This window comes from Rhinolophus hipposideros (genome assembly GCF_964194185.1).
Source record: "Rhinolophus hipposideros genome assembly, chromosome: 1".
Classification (NCBI taxonomy): domain Eukaryota; kingdom Metazoa; phylum Chordata; class Mammalia; order Chiroptera; family Rhinolophidae; genus Rhinolophus; species Rhinolophus hipposideros.
In genome coordinates this window covers 54663969-54683417 of record NC_138047.1, presented here as the reverse complement: position 1 = coordinate 54683417, position 19449 = coordinate 54663969, and the positions used below count along the sequence as shown (strand labels likewise).

The window sequence follows — 19449 nt, the reverse complement described above, 5'->3', positions numbered from 1 at the left end:
GCACCTTCTTTCATTGCCACAGTCCTGCCCCATTGCCCACTTCCCTGTAGTTGTATTATATACTTGTTTGTTCCTGTAGCTTATCAATGCCTTCATCTTATCATCTTTGTCTCTCTCACAATCGTGTATAAGGCTTTGAAAGCATTAAATATGATAGGTTAGTATATTAAATGTTAGTCTATAAACTTCTTTATGTGCCTAAGATAAATAGTAAATAAATGAGACTCACTTAAGTTTTAAGATGCTGTGGTCTGACACCTATTGAGTATGTGTGTCATTCAATAAAGCAGTACACAGTAAAGAGAAAGGCAACAGGGCCTTACCTCAGTAACATTTTCAGGGAAGGGTGTTCAGTGATCAGGGGCATGCTAGGACATCCCCTCTAGTAGAAGACAAATTAGTACCATTTGCCTCTCTTACTATGAAGACGGAAGCACAATACCTAACAGTCCTCTTTGGGTTCTGAAGGGAGCATATTTCACACCTGAAAATACTGCTCTCTGCTCTGTACTGGGTGACATGAAAGACTGCCAGTTTTGAGGGAGGCCCAGAGCAGGAAAAGGGTCTAGGACTGGTTTTACTCTGCACGGTACAGTTCTTCCCCAGGCGAAGAACTGTTCTCTGGGAACAGGAGAATGAAGTATATAGTGTGTTCAGATATTTGTTGTGGTAGAAGCAGGCCTGCCACTTGGGTTATCTAACCCAGCAGATTCTGTGATATTAATGTTGGAGGTAAAAATTTGGAAGGAATGAAAGCAAAACCACTGTATATGTAAACTTGATTTTTTTCTTCTCATTTTATTAAATAACTAAATGCATAAAAAGCACATAGAACACATTCTAGAGAAAATACTTTAGTTTTCAAATATATAATGGATTCTTCACCTCTCAATTACTTCTGTAATAATTTTCTTTTTATTAAAAGAAAGTATATATATTTTAATACATTTCATTTTTTCTCAAATTAAAGACTACAGTATAATTGTGATTATCTTTAGTAACCAAAGTCTAAAGATTTAAACTTGATATGCAGAAAAATGCCATGTCAAGTCCATCATACCTGATTTGTTGCTGAGGTTCAACTAATGTATTGGTTTGTTCCAGAATCCAGAGGCCACTCCAAGCTTTAACACAGAGTGAAACCCTTAGGTTGGCCTTGGTTGCGTGAGAAACCTCTGGATGGGGATGACCGGTTTTGCTCTGCACGGGACAGTTCCTCCCCAGGCTAAAAACTGTTCTCTGGGAACAGTGGACTGAGGTATATACTGTATTCAGGTATTTGTGTGGGGAGGCAGGTAGGGAGGACCTTATTTTTTATGTCATATTTCTATCGGTAATCATTTCTCTATAAAAATAAAGAGCAAATGGGTTGCTCCGGGTCCTTGATACCAACATTTTGCCCACAGTTATCTCTCTCAGTGATACTAAGACCAACAAAAAAGAACACAGGGCTGAATTCACGGTGAACACAAGTATTAGAAGTGACTGGCAACTGTGATATGTAGCAGAAACTGGGACTTGACTTTGGGAAAAGTCTCTCAGGCTTGATTTACTCAAAGCAGCCTGTAGAGAGCTAGAATTTGGATACACTGTTTTGGATCTATCCATTTACTTTTCTCCATTGTCTAATGACTTTAATTTTTTATACTCAAAAATAAGGTGAGGGAAAAAGTCTCCAACTCTATCACAGAATCTCCATAAAACCTGAGGGCATACTCAAACTTCCCATCAGAGTGTCCATTACGAACTCAAAATTAAATAACTAAAATAAATAATGGGTAGCTAATGAGAGTTTTTTTTTAAGGTAGTAAAATAACATGACCTCAGTGATTTCTTAGCATAATGCTGATCTCTCAAATGTGGGTAAAATCCCATTTAGAAGGAAGGTTTGGAATCTTACATAAAAATCAAAATGTAACACACATTAAAACAGAAAATTCTTAAATACAAAAAATTCAAGTGACCATATCCTTACTGATATTAATACAAATAAAATTACAATGAACATTTTAGCACAAAATACAGTTCATTTCTAGTTAACACATTGAAATAAAATAATTGATACTCAAATTCTAACTACTATAGCACAGATGTCTGAAGAGATTCATATAAGTATATGTGCTTCAAAGTAGAATTTGGCTTTGGGCTAGTAAATTTATTCTAATCCACAGTATTTATGACTCTTAATTTTGGTTGTTTTTGCTAAGATATTAGGAGAAAACAAACATTTCTGACACGCGGATCAATCAGAAAATAGCTAAGAGTTATTTGTATATTTAGTAAGACACTATTCTAAAGCTTTTGTTTTACTTACCTATTTCTCTAAATAAAAAGCTCTTGGGTGGTACCGTGTTTCCCCAAAAATAAGACCTATCTGGACAATCAGCTCTAATGTGTCTTTTGGAACAAAAATTAATATAAGACCCAGTATCATATCATATATCATATCATATCTCATATCGACCGGGTCTTATAGTAAAATAAGACCAGGTCTTATTTAATTTTTGCTCCAAAAGATGCATTAGAGCTGATTGTCTGGCTAGGTCTTATTTTCGGGGAAACACAGTGATCTACTGTTCTAATTAAAGGAAAATATTATAACCCTTTCTCCAATTCCTATTTCAACTGGAAGAGCCACATCATTATTTTTTTTTAAGGTTTCTTCTGTATTTCGTATTTTTAGAAATGTCAGCAATATTACTTTACATAAAATACAAAGCAACATTAAAAGCATTCATTTAGTAGTGGCATTCAGATTTTGAAGATGTACCTTTATGATGAAATAACAGTCAAAAAACAAAATGTTCAGAGGAACTGTCAGAGTAAACTAGCTATTTAAAAATCAGATTTATGACCCTTTATAAAAAATTTTAAAGCTATGCAGGTTTACATCAATGTGCTCCTAGTTTGGAGAATAAGTTACTGTACCGAAAAACTGAGATCTCATCATGGGTCTTCTTAACTTGACTCCAGATAACTTTAAAAGCCAAAATATCTACACCATATGCTGTTCTCTGGGTCAGTACTATGGGATGTTTTGTAAAAAGATATTTTGGTATTATTGCTAACAAAAACACCTTGGACTGGATCCAAAATGCACATGTGTTATAAATAAATTCTGCTTTATGGTAAGATATGTTTAAAGTACAATTTAACAAATTTACCATAAAGTGTACCTCAGTAAATAATAATAAAGTACTCCTTTAAAGTAAAAAATCTGATGCTACCGAAGAAGTATCCAGTTCCTAACACCACAGTTTAACACGGCTGATTTGATATCATTCCCTTAGTCCTGTGGAATTTTCTTGATCTTTCAACATCTTATAATAGTGACCTGGCACTAGTTTAGATCTATAAAAACATAATTGTCACAAGTCACACAAAAACACGGTAACTAGCACAAATTTCTGCACCGCTTTAAATAACAACTATAATGCATAATGCTGCAGAGAATCCAAAGCAGCACACTAAATGCTGGATATTATTGAATGATGGTAAATCAGAATTATTTTCTAAAAAGTGGTACTAATGTTAATTTCAAGTAGAACATAACATGAAATTACTTCATGAAATACAGTCTCATTCTATGCTCTCTTGACAATACTCCCAACAGAAAGCTTCCAGTCTATTTGCTGTTTCTTGGCTGATGAGGCCTTCATCCTTTAATTCCCTGATTGTATTCCTCAATGATTTCTGGAAACATTTTTCTCGGTCTAAAACATTCTGCAGACTTTTCTTGGTATCCTCTAGCTCGCTGATCACATGATCTAATTTATGCTTAAGTTTCTTTGGGCTGTCCATCACACTGTAGCTATGTTCCTAAAAACATAAACACCAAGTTAGTAAACCAGACAGACAGGTAGTTAACTAAAAGCTTAGACAAGTAGTTAACCAAAAGCTTATAAATAGACCTCGGCTGTTTCTGCACGTACTTTGCTTAGAGGAGATCTTTAAGTTGTTGATCTAAGAGGTTTAAAGAACATAGGAAAAGGGTGGGGGTGGAAGCAGTATTTCAGGAGCTCGGGCCTCTTTCTTTTGTCTAAGGCTAGGCATGCATGAGCAGTGCAGAATCCTGCAGAGGGAAGCACTTCTCATTTGGAGGTAGGTATCTGCTTCTGAACACCATGACACTCACAATGACTATACACACAGCTTTTGGTCCCTAAGTGTGGGGCTGCTAAGTTTTGGTTTCACCTATCAAACAAACTTAAATGGTTAAACTAGTGACTGAATTACTTTATTTTGATGAATAGTTGATTTTATGAGAGCAGACAGGAACGGAGCATTGGATCAGGTCCTCAGGCTGGGTGCTATGGATTTAGAGGACTCTGGCTTTGGATTTTTAAAGACATCATTTAAGTTCTTTCAATATTTATTATGGTTATGCTTATGCTTGCTGAGTATACATTTTTTCATTTGAAAATAGGGAAACTAACACTGACATATCCTATAAAGGTACTGTAAAGTACTTTTGAAAAGCTGCTATTTAATATTGAAATTGGTGAAGTGGACTTTTGCTTCCAGCCAAAATGAAATAACAGAGACTGGACTGACTCCTATCTAAAAAAATCCAATACACAGCCAAAGACATACAAAAAGTTTTGAAGATAATGGATATCAGGCGAGGAAGGCAGCGATCGTGAAGAGATGGGAAACAAGGAAATGACCCTATGACCACCCTGGCTTACTGCCTTGAGAGAGTTTCTAGGTCTCAGTGCAAAGAGGGGAACCCAGATCTTCAGAGGCGTCCCCTACAGCATTCCTCTGAGTAAGATCAGAGCATGTGTGTGGGGAACCTCTCAAGGCTGAGGAAAGAATGACCAGGAAAGATTAGGAGTGCCCAGTACTCACAGGGCATAGCCACTACTTCCACCAGCCAGACTAGAAAGCTTCAAGATTCATGGGGCATTGAGTAGACGACACAAAGGGTCTTGCCTCAGGAGTGGAGAACAACAAGCCCTAAACTGAGCACTGCTGTAGGCCTGCCCAATAAAGCAAAACCTGAAAAGATCAAATAACTTAATGGCACGCAGAACAAAGCTCAAGAATAGAGGATACAAAAATATCCAGCATCCAGAAAAGTAAAATCCAGAAATTGTGGCACACAAAACTTAACAGGCATGTAAAGAAACAGGGAAATATGGGGCATAATATGAGATACACCAAACAATAGAAACCAACGTAGAACTGATGCAAATGTTAGAATTAGTAGACAAGGGAATTAAGAAAGTTAAGAAAACTGTATTCTCTATGCTCAAAAAGTTAAGTAGAGACATGAGAGATATAGAAAAGAATCAAACAGAACATCTAGAGATAAAAATTACAACGTGTGAGGTGAAAAATACATTGGAGGGAATTAATGGCAGATTAGACATTTCAAAAGAAGAGATTACTGAAGGTAAAGATACAACAATAGGAACTGTCCATAATGGACGAAGAAAGAAACAGGAGTATTAAAAAAATAAATAAGCATAGCATGAATGAGTGGTGGCACAATTTCAGACAGCCTAAGATACATGTAATTAGAATCACCAAAGGAGAAGGAAGAAAAGTTGAGATAGAAATAAATATTTTAAGAAATCACAGCCAATATTTTTCCACATTTGATGAAAACAATAAACCCATAGATAAAGAAGTTCAACAAATCCCAAGCACAAGAAACGTGAAGAAAACTAAACTAAAATTATTCAAAATCACTGGAAAAGAAAAGTTCTTAAAAGCAAAGAAAAAAATAAATGATAGGTACAGAGGATAAAGATAAGTATGACAGTAGATTTTTCATTAAAAACAATGCTTGTGAAAATACAGCGAAGTAACATCTTTAAAGAATTAAAATCAACAAACAAATCCCCAAACTATCAACCTAAAATTTGATATCTAGTAAAAATATCTTTCAAAAAAAGGGATAAAAAATATCACTAAATGCCGATATTAAAAAGGAAGAAGCCTCAAGTCCATACCTAAGTTTCCATCTTAAGACACTAGAAAGATGAGCAAATTTTACTGAAATAATTAAAAGGAAATAATAACGATGAATAGAAATGGGTGAAGTAGAAAACAAAAACAACAGAAAAAGAAAAGTGAGAAAATCAATGAAAGCTAGTTCTTTGACAAGATCAATAAAATTTATAAATCTCTAGGCAGACTGATCAGCAATAAAAGAGAACAGAAACAAATTATTAATATCAGAAATAAGAGAGATATCCCTACAGATTCTATTGGTATTAAAAGGATAATAAGGAAATATTATGAACAATTTTAAGCTAATAAACATGACAACTGAGATGAAATGGACAAATCCCTTGGAAAATACAAACTACCAAGAAAAACTTTCCCACAAAGAAAACTCTGGACCTACATAACTTTGCTGGGGAATTCTACCAAATATTTATAGAAGAAATAATTTCAATTCTACATTAGCTTTTCCAGAAAATCAAAAAAGGAGGCAATATTTTTTACTTGTTCTCTGAAGTCAGCATTATTTTGATACTGAAACCAGACAAAAACATTAAAAGGAGAGAAAAGTACTGACCAATATCACCCTTGAACAAGAAAAGATTCTAAACAAAATTTTAACAAATCTAATCCAACAATATACAAAAGGGATAATACATAATTAAGAAGTAGGGTTTACTCCAGGAATGCAAAGCTTGTTTAACATTCAAAAATCAATTGATGTAGTCATATTAACAAGCTAAAAAAGAAAAATGATACAATCTCTCAATAGATACAAAACAGCATTTGACAAAAACTAACATTCTGTTCTGATAAAAACTCTCATCAAACCAGGAATAGAAGGGTACTTCCTTAACCTAAACAGGGCATTCACAAAAACCTACAGTTAACATCATATTTAATATCATATTAATGTCCTTAATGGTGAAAGATTGATAGTTTTCTACTAAAGTCAGTATCAGGGCATGGACATTAGCTCTCAGTGCTTCTATTCAGTGTAGCCCTAGAGGTTCAAAACAGTGCAATAAAGCAAGAAAAAGAAATGAAAGGCCGGCCTGGTGGCTCTCAGGTGGTTAGAACTCCATGCTCCTAACTCCGAAGGCTGCTGGTTCGATTCCCACATGGGCCAGTGGGCTCTCAACCACAAGGTTGCCAGTTCAATTCCTTGACTCCTGCAAGAGATGGTGGGCAGCACCCCTGCAACTAAGATTGAACACGGCACCTTGAGCTGAGCTGCCGCTGAGCTCCCAGATGGCTCAGTTGGTTGGAGCGCATCCTCTCAACCACAAGGTTGCTGGTTCAACTCCCAAGGGATGGTGGGCTGCGCCCCCCGCAACTAGCAACGGCAACTGGACCTGGAGCTGAGCTGCGCCCTCCACAACTAAGACTGAAAGGACAACAACTTGACTCGGGACAAAACTCCTGGAAATATACACTGTTCCCCAATAAAGTCCTGTTCCCCTTCTCCCAATAAAATCTTAAAAAAAAAAAAAAAAGAAATGAAAGGTATTCATACTGGAAAGGAAGAAGTAAAACTTTTTAATGACAGACAACATGATTATCTATGTAGAAAATCTGACAGCCTCTACAAAAAAAGCTTTGATCACTATTAATATGTGAGGTTAGCAAGTTTGCCAGATACAGATCAAAATATAAAAATCAACTGTATTTCCAAATACTAGCAGTAAGTAAAACAATACCATTTATAACAACACCCAAACATATAAAATACTTAGGGATAAATCAGTGAAAGAACAATACACTGAAAGCTACAAAACATCTCTAAGAGAAGTTAAAGACCTAAATAAATGAAGAGATATAATGAATTCATGGGTTGAAAGACCTGAAATAGTTTTATTGAGATGGCAATTTTTCCCATATGAATCTGTAGATTCAAAACAATCCCATCAAAATTACAGCAGTCATTTTTGTAGAAATTTAGAAAGTGATTCTAAAATTCATATAAAAATGCAAAGGACCTAGACTATCCAAAACAACTTTGAAAAAGAACAAAGTTGAAAGACTAACACTACCTGACTTTAAGAATTATTATAAAGCCATAATAATCAAGATAGTAAAACAGATCTGTATGCTAGGCCTGGTTCTAACACGAACAGGCAACGAGATGAATAAGTAAATGCAAGCTTGAATATTCCGTATGTGTATGACTGTTTTTTTTTTAAAAAACCCCTAAAGACATAACTATTTTTTAAATTAGATATTTCCATACTGAAAATACATGGGTGGTAGATGAGGGTGAATGGGATCAAATATATGATGATGGAAGAACTGACTCTGGGTGGGGAACACACAATATGATATATAGGTGATGTATTACAGAAAGGTACACCTGAAACCTGTGCAACTTTACTAACCATTGTCACTCCAATAAACTTTAATTAAAAAAGAAAATATAGTACCTAACGGGAGGAATTAATTATTGCTTTTTCTTGGTTGAAATATCCTTGTGAAAGCAATCTTTGAACTAAATATGTAACCAAAGGATTAACTACCTCTATATTATTGCATTATAATGGCCCTGGTAAGTAATATTATTTTGGATATTATGTATTTAAAAAAATCTCACACATCTCAACACCTAGCTTTTCAATAAAATTTTGAAAGGTTTAGTACTAATGGAGAGGAGAAATTCATCTTAAGAATATCAACATTAGCACAGTAAGTAATTTTACTTACAAAAATGAACTGGGCTTGAAATTCTTCAGTACGCGAGGAAGCACCACCAATTTGGTGATTGTGGTTTGTGACTGGAAGGGATTTGAGGGTGAAGTTTTTCCTACAGTGAAGCTTTTCACTTTTCCCCTGTTAAGAATAGTTAATAACAATTATTATAGATACTTCTGCCCTGTCTTAAATTTTTATCCCTTCTTAACTTTGTGTAGTAAAATTAATACATTTCTTTTCATGGAAACTATTTTTAAAAGTCAGTAAATTTTAAATTGCCATGAGATTACTCTAAAGGAACTTCCCCCAAATTATTCTAAGTTCACCTGGAAACACAAATTTTCCTAAAAAAGAAGAGTGATAATGAGGGAAGATATGCCCTTCTGCGTATTAAAAACATATTACACAGTAACAATAGTAAAAATAGTTTGTTACTCTCCTAGACAGAAAAATCTAGAAATAGATCAAGTAGATAAAAGCCTTTAGGATAAAAAAAAAAGGCATTCTAAATAAGTGGAGAAAGTCTATAAATCATGTAAAAATTAATTAAGAAAAACAGTTAGTGAAACAATGAAATTCTATGTACTAAAAATTTATGTAAAGATGAAAACCATGAGGAACTAGAATAAAATATAGGAAATATTTATATAATCTTAAGGTGGGGAAGGCTGAAGTTAGACAACACAAGAGGAAATTAGAATTGACTACTTAAAAAAGTATGAATGAAAAAACAACAACAAACCAACCCCATTAATTAGAACTAAAGACAAACAACAAAAAGTAACTGTAACAGAGGTGGCAGTTAAATGATTCATATCCTCAATATATAGTATTGCTACAAAATAGCTTAGGAAAACCTGAAAATAAGAGGAACCTGGATAAGTAACACACAAAAAAGAAATACAAATGGCTAAGAAACACATGAAAAAATGTAGAAACTCACTAATATTCAAAGCTGAATTAGTACAGTAAGATGTCATTTTTGCCTATCAATTTTCGCAAAGGTTAAAAACACAACTAATACTGAGGCTTAGGGTAAACAGACATTTGTATGCATTGCTAGTAGCGGGCAGATTGGTACAAGCTTTGTGATAGGCCTTTGGGACATCTGTATCAGAAGCAAAAGACTTAAAAATGTATATAATTGTTGATCCAAAAGTTTATTTCCAGGAATCTAGTTCGAGGAAATAAGGGTACAAAGATTCAGCTACAATAATGTTCATTATAGTACTGTTTAAAATTGTGAGTGATGATAACATACATATACAATAGTGAGGGCTGAGTACATAAAACTGTTGTTCACATAGGATCAATTGCTATATCGTCATCTAAAATGTGCTATAGAATTGACACCACCAAGCACTACCACTTTCCCCCGAAAATAAGACCTAGCCAGACAATCAGCTCTAATGCGTTTCTTGGAGCAAATATTAAAATATATTAATAATAATATATTATTATTATTATATTATATTATATGAAAGACCCGGTCTTATAGTAAGATATATAGTAATATGTTATATTAAAAACCCGGTCTTATAAAATAAGACAGGGTCTTATATTAATTTTTGCTCCAAAAGACGCATTAGAGCTGATTGTCCAGCTAGGTCTTATTTTCGGGGAAACACAGTATCAAGGATATGGAACCAGAGAAATTTACATGCTGATGGTGGGACTATAAATTGGCAAGACACTTTGGAAAATTATGGCAATATTTTCACCATCTGAACATACACATCCCTAGGACCCAGCAATTCCACTTCTAACAGAAGTGTACATATACTCTGCAGAAATATGTACGTAAGTGCATCGAAAGACAGACAAATTTTTATTTGTGAATAGTTGCACCATTCACAATAGCCCCAAAGTGAAAGCAACCCAAATGTTCACCAACAGCAGAATGGAGAAATTATATTTTAATTATACAATGGAATATTGTATTCCATAGAAATAGTGCAAGGAAAATAAATGTACTACTATCAGATCCTATAACATGGATGAATCACTCAAACAACATGTTGCGCTAAAGAAGCCAGAATACATACTGTATGGTTCCACTTATATAACTGACAGTGATAGAAGTCAGGTCAGCAGTCCTCTTTGGGGGTGTAGTTATTGGGAAAGAGCATGAGGGAAGCTTCTGGGGCCTCCCTCTATATCTCGCTATGAGGGGAGTTACATGAGTGTACTCACTTTGTAAAAATTCACTGGTCTATGTACATACTTACGATGTGTGCACTTGTCCATATATATATATATATGTATGTATATATATATATATATATAATACGTCACTGTATAATTCATGTTCTATATAGTATTCTCTTAAAAAATGTGACTTATGGATCTGCAACACAATTATGTGGGGTGCTTGTTAAAAAGTGCAGATTCGTAGGCTCTAACCCAAGCTTCCTGAATCAAACTCTGAACGAAGGGCACAGGATTCTGCATTTAAACAAGCTCCCTGGATAAGTCTTATGTAGGCTAAAGTTTGAAAGCCATTATTGTGAAAAAATATTTAACATCATGGTTAAGAGTGGATTTGTCTGGGTTCAAATCTAGCCTCTGATATTTAATAGCTGTGTAACCTGGGGAAAGGTATTCTGCTCTCTGGGCCTCAGTTTCCTCAAATGGTGAAATGAGAATGCTACTAGCATTTATCTCATATGATTGTTGTGTAAAGTGCTTAGAATAGTGCCTGGCACATAGTAAGCACTATATGAATGTCAAAAAAAAAAAAAAAGTGAAGAGAGAAGCAAATTAAAAAAAGGATATACATACAGTGTAATTCCATTTTTGTAAGACTATATAAATACGTATATATGAATTTATATACAAACATACACATGCATATGACTGGAAAGAGACACACACATCAGAGTGTTAACAGTATTATCTCTGGATTATGTGATTATTGTTAATTTTTATTTTCTTTTCATTTTATCTAATTCCCTAAAATGAAACATTTCTTTATTAGGAAATAGTTTTTAAAAGTTAGTAGGTTTATTTGATTTACTAGGCCCACATTTATTAAGGTCCTCTTAACATTACAGATAGATAACACCTTACTATAGGAAAACAACCTTTAGAGCAAATTGCACAAGATAGCGTATAGTTATTAATATGGAAGAAAGTAAGGCAGTCTCTACTTGATAACTCAGGTACTGCAATAGGAACAACTTCAGAAAGTGACCAAGACTGTATGGGAGCAGGTACACTTCTGGACTACTTCCCTTGTTTCCAGCTGTCAGGAAGGAGATACCTTTCAATGGAGGTTCATTACTATTGTGGGAACCCACAGGTTCTCCCTGAAGATTCCACATTGGAATCAGTCAGTCTATAGTATGTGGAAGCAAATACACTTCGGGTATGTGAAGTCAAGAGAGGTCCTGAGGGTGAGGCAGCCAACCTATGGCTCTAATCACTGAGAAAAAACATAGAATTCAACTAGAGTTTACTTATACATTCCTTTTATTTCCTTTTTTTCTGATCTTTTCTATCCTTTCTTTCTCCTGTTCTTATATCTTGGTTTTCTTCCTTTCAGTCCGTTCTAGGCTTTAAGCGTGAATGTATGTGGCTCTAAAAGTGCACTTTGGTCACGTTAGAGGTGCTGCTCTTCACTTTTGTTCCAGGGCGCGGAGGACTGTCCACTTGGAACTTCACTTCAACCCTCTATGTACCTCCATTTTTTAGACACAACTTGAGTTATAACAACTCAAAGGTGAGTCCACTTCACCAAACCTTAGTAATGTACAAATATTTCTGAGTGGATACTGCTAAAACACTCGTACGTATTACAAAAGCTGAAGTAGCAGTTTACAAATTTAAAAAAGAAGAAAGGGCTTTAAATGAATCAGGAAACAATAAAAAATGTTAGCAAGTGTGGTAAAGCTTCTTCAAGTGTACCATAAAGAATGAGTAATGATGGTAAGCAGTATCTCAGAAACAAACCTGTAAATGAGATGGGGAATCAAAGATAGAAGGTATGACTCCAGGTTTCAGTTTAATATTTGGAGCACTTTTGTCAAAATCTGTCTTCTTAAAGTGCCTTGAACACAACACATCTCCTTTCTTAGGCTCCCAAATGCCTGAAGAATTCACATCAAGTCTTTTCATTGCTAATACCCATTTTCTTTTGATGTTTTCATCTGTGGGGAAACTAGTAAAAAATTACACAAAGTATTTAAAAATTAAACACTATTGATATTATACTTGAATTAAGGCTGTGACTGAATTGATTCCTTAACTCGTTTGTTGTTACTCTTGGGAAATGGAATATTTAGGAAATCATCAAGATTCATGCTTTAATAAGTTTCAGTTTTAATAGTCAGATTTTTCTACCAATCATGCTGCAGACATAAGGCCCTCATTAAAATTTTTCTCATCAAGAAGAAAAGTTTCAAAGGATATTTAACACCTTATAGTAAGAGCCACAATGGAAGGTTTTTCTTTATCCATAGATGATAAAGAATATCACTGGGGCCTTTTCCTACCTGAAGTGATATCCAGAATTTATCTCAGATGAACAGAGCCCCTTGTATTTTCATTATTCTGTCAGTATTAGAAAATTGCTTAGTACAGCATTTAATACACAACAGATCTATAAATGCTTAGTGAATGAATGCAGAGAATACCTGCAGATTTGCAGTTCTGGAGATCAGAACTGTTTTGAGATCTTGTGGCCAATAACTGTATCTTTTCCAAATTTTTTAAGCTGGTTCAAATCCTTTCCGGAATAAGGTAGGGTACACACACTAACTTTTTATTTCCTCATACCTAGCAAAGTAGTAAGTATTTTCGCTAGCCCATAGCATAGTGACTGGCACAAAAGCAGCAAAAAAATCCCGTTAGCAAATGAATTATTATTGAATCTTATTGCTCTTTCTTTCCTGTGTTGTCAGAAGCATGGCTAAAGTACTATAACAGGATCAACTTGATTTACCTACATTAAAGCAAAAGAAACGTTGGTTTGAACTTGTAATTTATATTTTCTCTCTTACAACCTAGGCTTGACCTATTCTAAAACAGAAAGGACTACATACTTTTGGGCAAAGATCCTTCCTTCGTTTAGATTGTAAACTACATGTAAACAACACTGAATTTCTTTCAAGATATGTTAAAATGCAAAGTAATATTAACAAATGTGAGTTTGGTGATATATTTGTTAACCAGCTTCTGATACCTTGGCAGGTATCTTAAACTTCTAAACTAAATTATAAAAGGTGTAAAGGTATCACTGTAACTTCAAATTTAACTAAAAATGTTATTTAAAATAACCTGGGAACTACTAAAGTTCAAAACTGAAGATTGAAGTAGAACGGTCTTTTTGCTTTTTATAATAGTCAAAAGTACTTGGCTTAACTACAGCAAAATCTTACACGTGAAATGTCAGTCCTTTTAACTTGGAATTTGGCAAACAGCGAGAAGCACATCCAATGGCCGAGCAACATTTCACCATGATTTTAGCAACTCATAACAGAACTGAAAAAAAAAATTAAAATGGTCAGAGTTAGTAACTTCAAAGCTAAGGGGCACATATTTACCTTTCCCAGTACGTTTTAGGTAAGGTGAAATCATGTTAGAAAGCCAAATGCAAATATTTTCTTCCAACACCTGCAGCTTTGCTCATAAAATTTTCCAGGGATTTGGATCTTTAATAAGGCAAGTCATATTTAGCTGTGCACCCTGCGCGTTTGCCTTTCAATTTGTAGGCTTGTACATTTCCCTTCCACGGGCTTCTTAAAATTACCACGTTCTCTCTGTCCCAGGGCTTTTGCATGGTAAGCATACCAACTCACCTTTCAGCTCAAATGTTGCTCCCCCAGCCTTCCCGACACCCAGATTGTCAGATCCCCTCTAGGTAACAGCTCTCGTAGAACACACACTTCTCCTTCCTAGCATTTCTCAAAGTTGTAATCTTACATTTATTTCAGAGATTCTCTAATTAACATCGTTCTCTTCCACCAGTCTGTGAGTTCATGATGGCAGGGTGGAGCGTGTGTTTTTCTTCCCTTTTTGTCCCTACCGCTTAGCTGGTGACTGGCACGTAGTAAATGTAATACACGTTCTGAAGGAACGAGGGGCAAGTAAAGGGGAAGCGAACAAGAAGCAGGAGCAGTTCCAAGCTCCGGCGAGGGCCTGCGCGCGGGAGCAAAGGTCTGCGCTGGGCCCAGGCCGAGCTCCGCCCCTTTCTCCAGGCTCCCGGCCTCCGCAGGGAGAGAGGGAGGGGCCGCCCTGTCACAGGTGCGGATGCGGCCGGAGACGGTCCCTTCCCCGGGGCCGCCGGGCGTCTCCGCGCCGCTGCCGTCCTCCTCGCCCCGAACCACGCCCAGGGTTTGGGCGGGTAACTATTGCGGGGGGAAAAGAAGAGGCAACCTAAGAGTTATTACCGTTAGCAGCGAAGGAAGAGACTAACGTCGACGACAGAGATTGCATCTCTCTTCGCTTCCGCCCCGTCGCCCCGGGAACCGGAAGTCCGCCTGCCCCGGGTCACGTGCTCAGCCGCCATATTGGCCCTGCTGGCTGCTGCAGCCGGGAGGGGCTGTGCTAGAGCGGCGCTGCTTCTCTGGGCGTAGTTTTTATCCTGGGAGAAGGGTCGTTGGAGTGTGAGGGGAGGTGGAAGAGATGGCGGCTTTGGCGCGGGAAGATGGCGCCCGAGGCCAAAAGAAAAGGCGGCGGGGCTGCGAGCATTATGACAGAGGATGTCTCCTGAAGGTGACGACTTCACTGGGCTCTTCCTCTTCGAGCTTCCGCTGGGCCGGGCTGGGGGTGAGGTGGGAAGAGGGGTTAGGTTTGGGTTTAAATTGGAGGCTCAGCTGTTTGTTAGGATACCTTTTCCACCTTGAACCTGGTTCCTGCTGTAGAGAACGCTTTTGGCAAGGCGTCCACAGGACTTACCTTTCCTCCTGGTTTGTACTTTGCAAGCACAACCCTTGTTTGGGAAGAGCCTGGGCTTGCACACCGGCCACTTTATCAATGGGTTTGTTTAGTCTTTTGCTGCTGGAAGTAGACTGAGGCAGCCGCGGGCTTGTGCTGGCTTTTCCCCCAACATCCCTTCCAGGTGTGTGATGAAATAATTAAAGAGGGATAAGGAAGTGGAGACTCAGAATACGATTTCAGCTCCTGTAATAAATAAGTTTGACAGCTTGCCAGCATCTTTTTAGAGGCAGTCAGTTTGCCTAAACTTGCCACGGAGGAAATGTATGTGTGAAATAGACAATCATGTAATTGTCACTAAATAGGAAATTATGGGTGGAACAGTGCCTCGTAGGCGTATGTTGTCACTTTTGCTGTTTACTTTGAGAAAAATTCCAGGTCAATCTAGAATCTTTAAAATTTGGCGCCCATCCAAGTCAGTTACCTGATTTTTCGTGCAAAAAGCAATTAAAAGATTTTGCTTAGAAAACTTGAGCTTTGGAGTCCCGCAGGGCTACACCCAAATCTTAATTAGCTCTGTACCTTAATAACTCATTGCTTTTGAGCAAACTACCCTTTAACTGCCCCACAGGTAAAATACGGGTAATAGAAGTTCCTGTTTCATAAGAAAATATGTGGCCTTTAAGGACAACCTAAAGGCTTTTCTGTAGGCCTTGGTTTGGGGAACATTGCTCCACTGCGCTCAATGAAGCCTTTTTAGTATATGTGCTGCCCAAGCGAGCACCCGATGAACCTTTTTTAAAGTTGGACATTCACGAAATGTCACATAAAGAATTGAATGCTACCCTTATGATTCCATTTCCACTGAGATGTTCTGTTACTCTTTCAAACTTGAGATCTAAAACAGAATTCAACATATTGGCCCTCTCTTCAACTCCCAAGAAACCACACAGATATTGTATCTGTTTCACAGCACAGAGATACTGGGCTTTGAATACCAAATGCTTTTTTGTCCTTCCTCTGTGACTTCTTTAAATACCAGAGGACAGGTGAAGAGTTTTGAAGAGGAAGTAATCAACAAAATCAAATGCTGCTGTTTGAGTAAGATAAGCACTAAAAATTGACCTTTAAATTTGACAAGGAGGAGATAACAGGTGATCTTGAGAAGTTTCCGTGGAGAAATTAGGACAAAACCTGATTGGTTGGATTCAAGAGAGAATGGGAGTAGTGGAACGGGAAATAACCTTTATTGACAATTTTTGGAGTTATGCTGTAAAAGCAAAAATATGAGGTTACTGGGAGATGTGGGGTCATGGGATTTTTTTCCCTTTAAGATGGGAGGTATTGCAGCATGTTTGTATATACTTGGAAATGACCCAATAAAGTGAGAACATTTTGTAATTCAGGAGGGAGAGGGAAAACAGTCGGAACCAAAGAGAAGCCAAAGAGAAGATGGGATCCAGTGCACAAGTAGAGGAGTTAACTAAAAGCATGGACTGTAGATTCTGTAACAAGGGAAGACAGACTATGAAATACATTGGCTCTGAATGGACCACTGGTGATTGCTGAGGCCCTTTCGGGATTCTCAAGGTCAAAACTACTTTCTAATACTTGTCGTTTTTTAGTGTGTTCAAAACTAATGATTAAAACAGCTGGCACCTTAGCATGAATCAAGGCAGTGGCACTGAACTGAACTGTCCTACACCTAGTTTTTATTTTTTCTTATTAAAGCCAGGTTCACATAAGAATGTCATTGATAAAATTAAAGCAGAAAAATTATTAACTTTATAAAATTTCATCTATTGAATACCTCTCCTCATATGTTTGATGAAATGGGATGTTTTCATCAAGGACTTCTGTAAACTGAAATTAGATGGTTTTATGAGGAAAGGCCCTTGTGCAATTAGATTGTGGACTGAACTTGTCACGTTTTTTATGGAACAACTTTTTTTTGTTTACTTGAACTATGATTATTCACGCTTAGGTATTTGGTGTACCTTTTCTCAAAAGGAGGTGAGACTATCACTACAAGGAAAATAACAGTGATACAATTCAAGCTTTCATGTAAAGATTAGAATTTTGGAAAATTTATGTTAGCTTCTGTGAGCTTGAAAGCTTCCCAATACCTAAAGACTTTGCTGATGAGATGGGTAGTGATATTAATGAATATGATTTTTTTTGATATTGCATGTCAAACATGGCAACATTTGGAAGATCTTCATAACTCCGTGAACTGATACTTTCCAAAAGACCAATGCATGCATCAAATTGCAAGAGAGATCAATGGATTTTAATGTTTAACGGAAAGAGAAAAGTTTACTGATACGATTTCAGAGTCCATGTTGCAACTAACCGTTTATAAGCATTGTTGAGTTTTTGTGTATCAGAGAATATCCATAAATCTCTGGAAAGGCTATTAAAGTACTTCTCCCTTTTCCAATTAAATATGTGTGTGAGGCCAAAATTTCTTCATATACTTCAACAAAAACTGAATGCAGAAGTAGAACTGAGAATCCTCTATTTTTTGGGGAAATATAAGTTATTTTTCATTACAATATGTTTATGTTAAGATGTTATGGGTTTGTTATTTAAAAAAGTAATGAATATTTTAAAACTTACCAGTTTTAATTTATGATATGATAAGTATCAATAGATATAATTCACATAAGGAAGAGCTCTTTGGGATCCTCAGTAATTTTTGACCAAAACCTTTGAGAACCAAAACCTTTGAGAACCACTCTTCTGTGGTATGACTGAGGATATGTGGCTGAGGAGGTTTGGAGGACAAGGCCATTGGAAGTGCGAAAGTCAAGGAACTGAGAGTTCAGGGTATTGGAAGGATTGTCATTGTGGATTTGCAGATTGCTAAGATTTAGGACAAGAGTAGTGTTGGAGAGAAAGGCAGCCAGTTGAATTAAAATCTTTTAAGGAATGAACTATATTATGGTAAGTCACGGCATAAGAAGTCTTCAGAAATGAGTGGATCTGAAAGATCATAGTGTAATGGAAAGTATTGGCTTAGCTTAGAAGTTACTGGCCTGGTAACTTCCTGATGCACTAGTTAGGGTAAAAGCTAAACTGCTGTAACGAAAGGACTCAACAGTAAGGTGGGTTAAAGAATAATGAATGAGTTTATTTCTTCCCACCTAACAATTTCAAGGTGAGTGATCTGGTTTGGTGATGAGGCTGTTCCACATGGTCACTAGGACAAATTTTTTCCATTGTATTATTTTGCCGTGTTTTAGGGCATATAGTTATCAGCTGGGTTGCTGCCATGTCCAGATTTCATCTTGTGGAAAGGGAAAAGAGCATGAAGGAGTCATGCCAAGGTTCTTAATATTCAGGCCCAGGAGTGGCACTGATATCCTCTGCTCATATTCTGTTGGTAAGAACTTAATCATTTAGCCACAACTAACAGCAAGGAAGGCTGGGAACTGTAAGATAGCTGGGCAATCATCAGCCCAGGAGGAAGGAGAGAATAAATTTTGATGGACACTTGTCACTCTTTGCCACTTTTCAAAACATTTGCTACATTTATTTTTTGTTATTTTATTTTTCTATTGGGGAAGGGGAACAGGACTTTATTGGGGAACAGTGTGTACTTCCAGGACTTTTTTCCAAGTCAAATTGTTGTCTTTTCAATCTTAGTTGTGGAGGGTGCTGTTCAGCTTCAAGTTGTCCTTTCAGTCTTAGTTGTGGAGGGCGCAGCTCAGCTCCAGGTCCAGTTGCAGTTGCTAGTTTCAGGGGGCGCAGCCCACTATCCCTTGTGGGAGTTGAACCGGAAACCTCGTGGTTGAGAGCCCGCAGTTCAACCAACTGAGCCCCGCAGCTCAGCTCAAGGTGCTGTGTTCAATCTTAGTTGCAGGGGGCAGAGCCCATCATCCCTTGCAGGACTCGAGGAATTGAACTGGCAACCTTTTGGTTGAGAGCCCA

The 19449-nt window shown here is 36.9% G+C and overlaps 2 protein-coding genes across 6 annotated transcripts in view; one reads left to right on the top strand and one right to left on the bottom strand.

Moving 5' to 3' along the window:
* Nucleotides 1–776: 776 nt before the first annotated feature.
* Nucleotides 777–15109, bottom strand: THAP6 (THAP domain containing 6). 4 transcript variants are annotated; one of them, XM_081061781.1, is made up of 5 exons: nt 15030–15109; nt 14019–14121; nt 12592–12799; nt 8653–8778; nt 777–3819 (listed from the first exon to the last, which is right to left on the bottom strand). In XM_081061781.1, exons 2-5 carry the CDS (start codon nt 14096–14098, stop codon nt 3580–3582), a joined length of 654 nt encoding a protein of 217 aa, XP_080917907.1. In that variant the 5' UTR covers nt 14099–14121; nt 15030–15109; the 3' UTR covers nt 777–3579. The 4 variants fall into 4 exon arrangements, with proteins under 4 accessions (XP_080917907.1, XP_080917909.1, XP_080917908.1 ...); XM_081061783.1 differs by having other exon boundaries at nt 12592–12788; nt 15030–15103; XM_081061782.1 differs by lacking the exon at nt 15030–15109 and adding an exon at nt 14439–14828.
* The window catches only part of RCHY1 (ring finger and CHY zinc finger domain containing 1), a 21697-nt gene continuing 17100 nt past the window's right edge, over nt 14853–19449 (top strand). The window contains exons 1-2 of one of the 2 annotated variants that reach the window (XM_081061757.1): nt 14866–15354; nt 16923–17106. Coding sequence is in view for 1 of the 2 variants with exons in the window: in XM_081061756.1 (XP_080917882.1) it covers nt 15265–15354 (90 nt within the window). In the remaining variant the exon portion in view is untranslated. Of the gene's footprint in view, nt 15355–16922; nt 17107–19449 lie in introns of both variants that reach the window. The other variant, XM_081061756.1, reaches the window with a different exon arrangement.

Excerpts from the sequence above, each read along its gene's own strand:
- THAP6 (XM_081061781.1), bottom strand. The coding sequence starts at position 14,098 with ATGGTGAAATGTTGCTCGGCCATTGGATGTGCTTCTCGCTGTTTGCCA. Across the intron at positions 12,800-14,018 it reads AAAGGACTGACATTTCACGT|TTTCCCCACAGATGAAAACA; the intron begins GTAAGATTTTGC and ends ATTTTTTACTAG. Across the intron at positions 8,779-12,591 it reads ATTCCCCATCTCATTTACAG|GGGAAAAGTGAAAAGCTTCA; the intron begins GTTTGTTTCTGA and ends TATTCTTAACAG.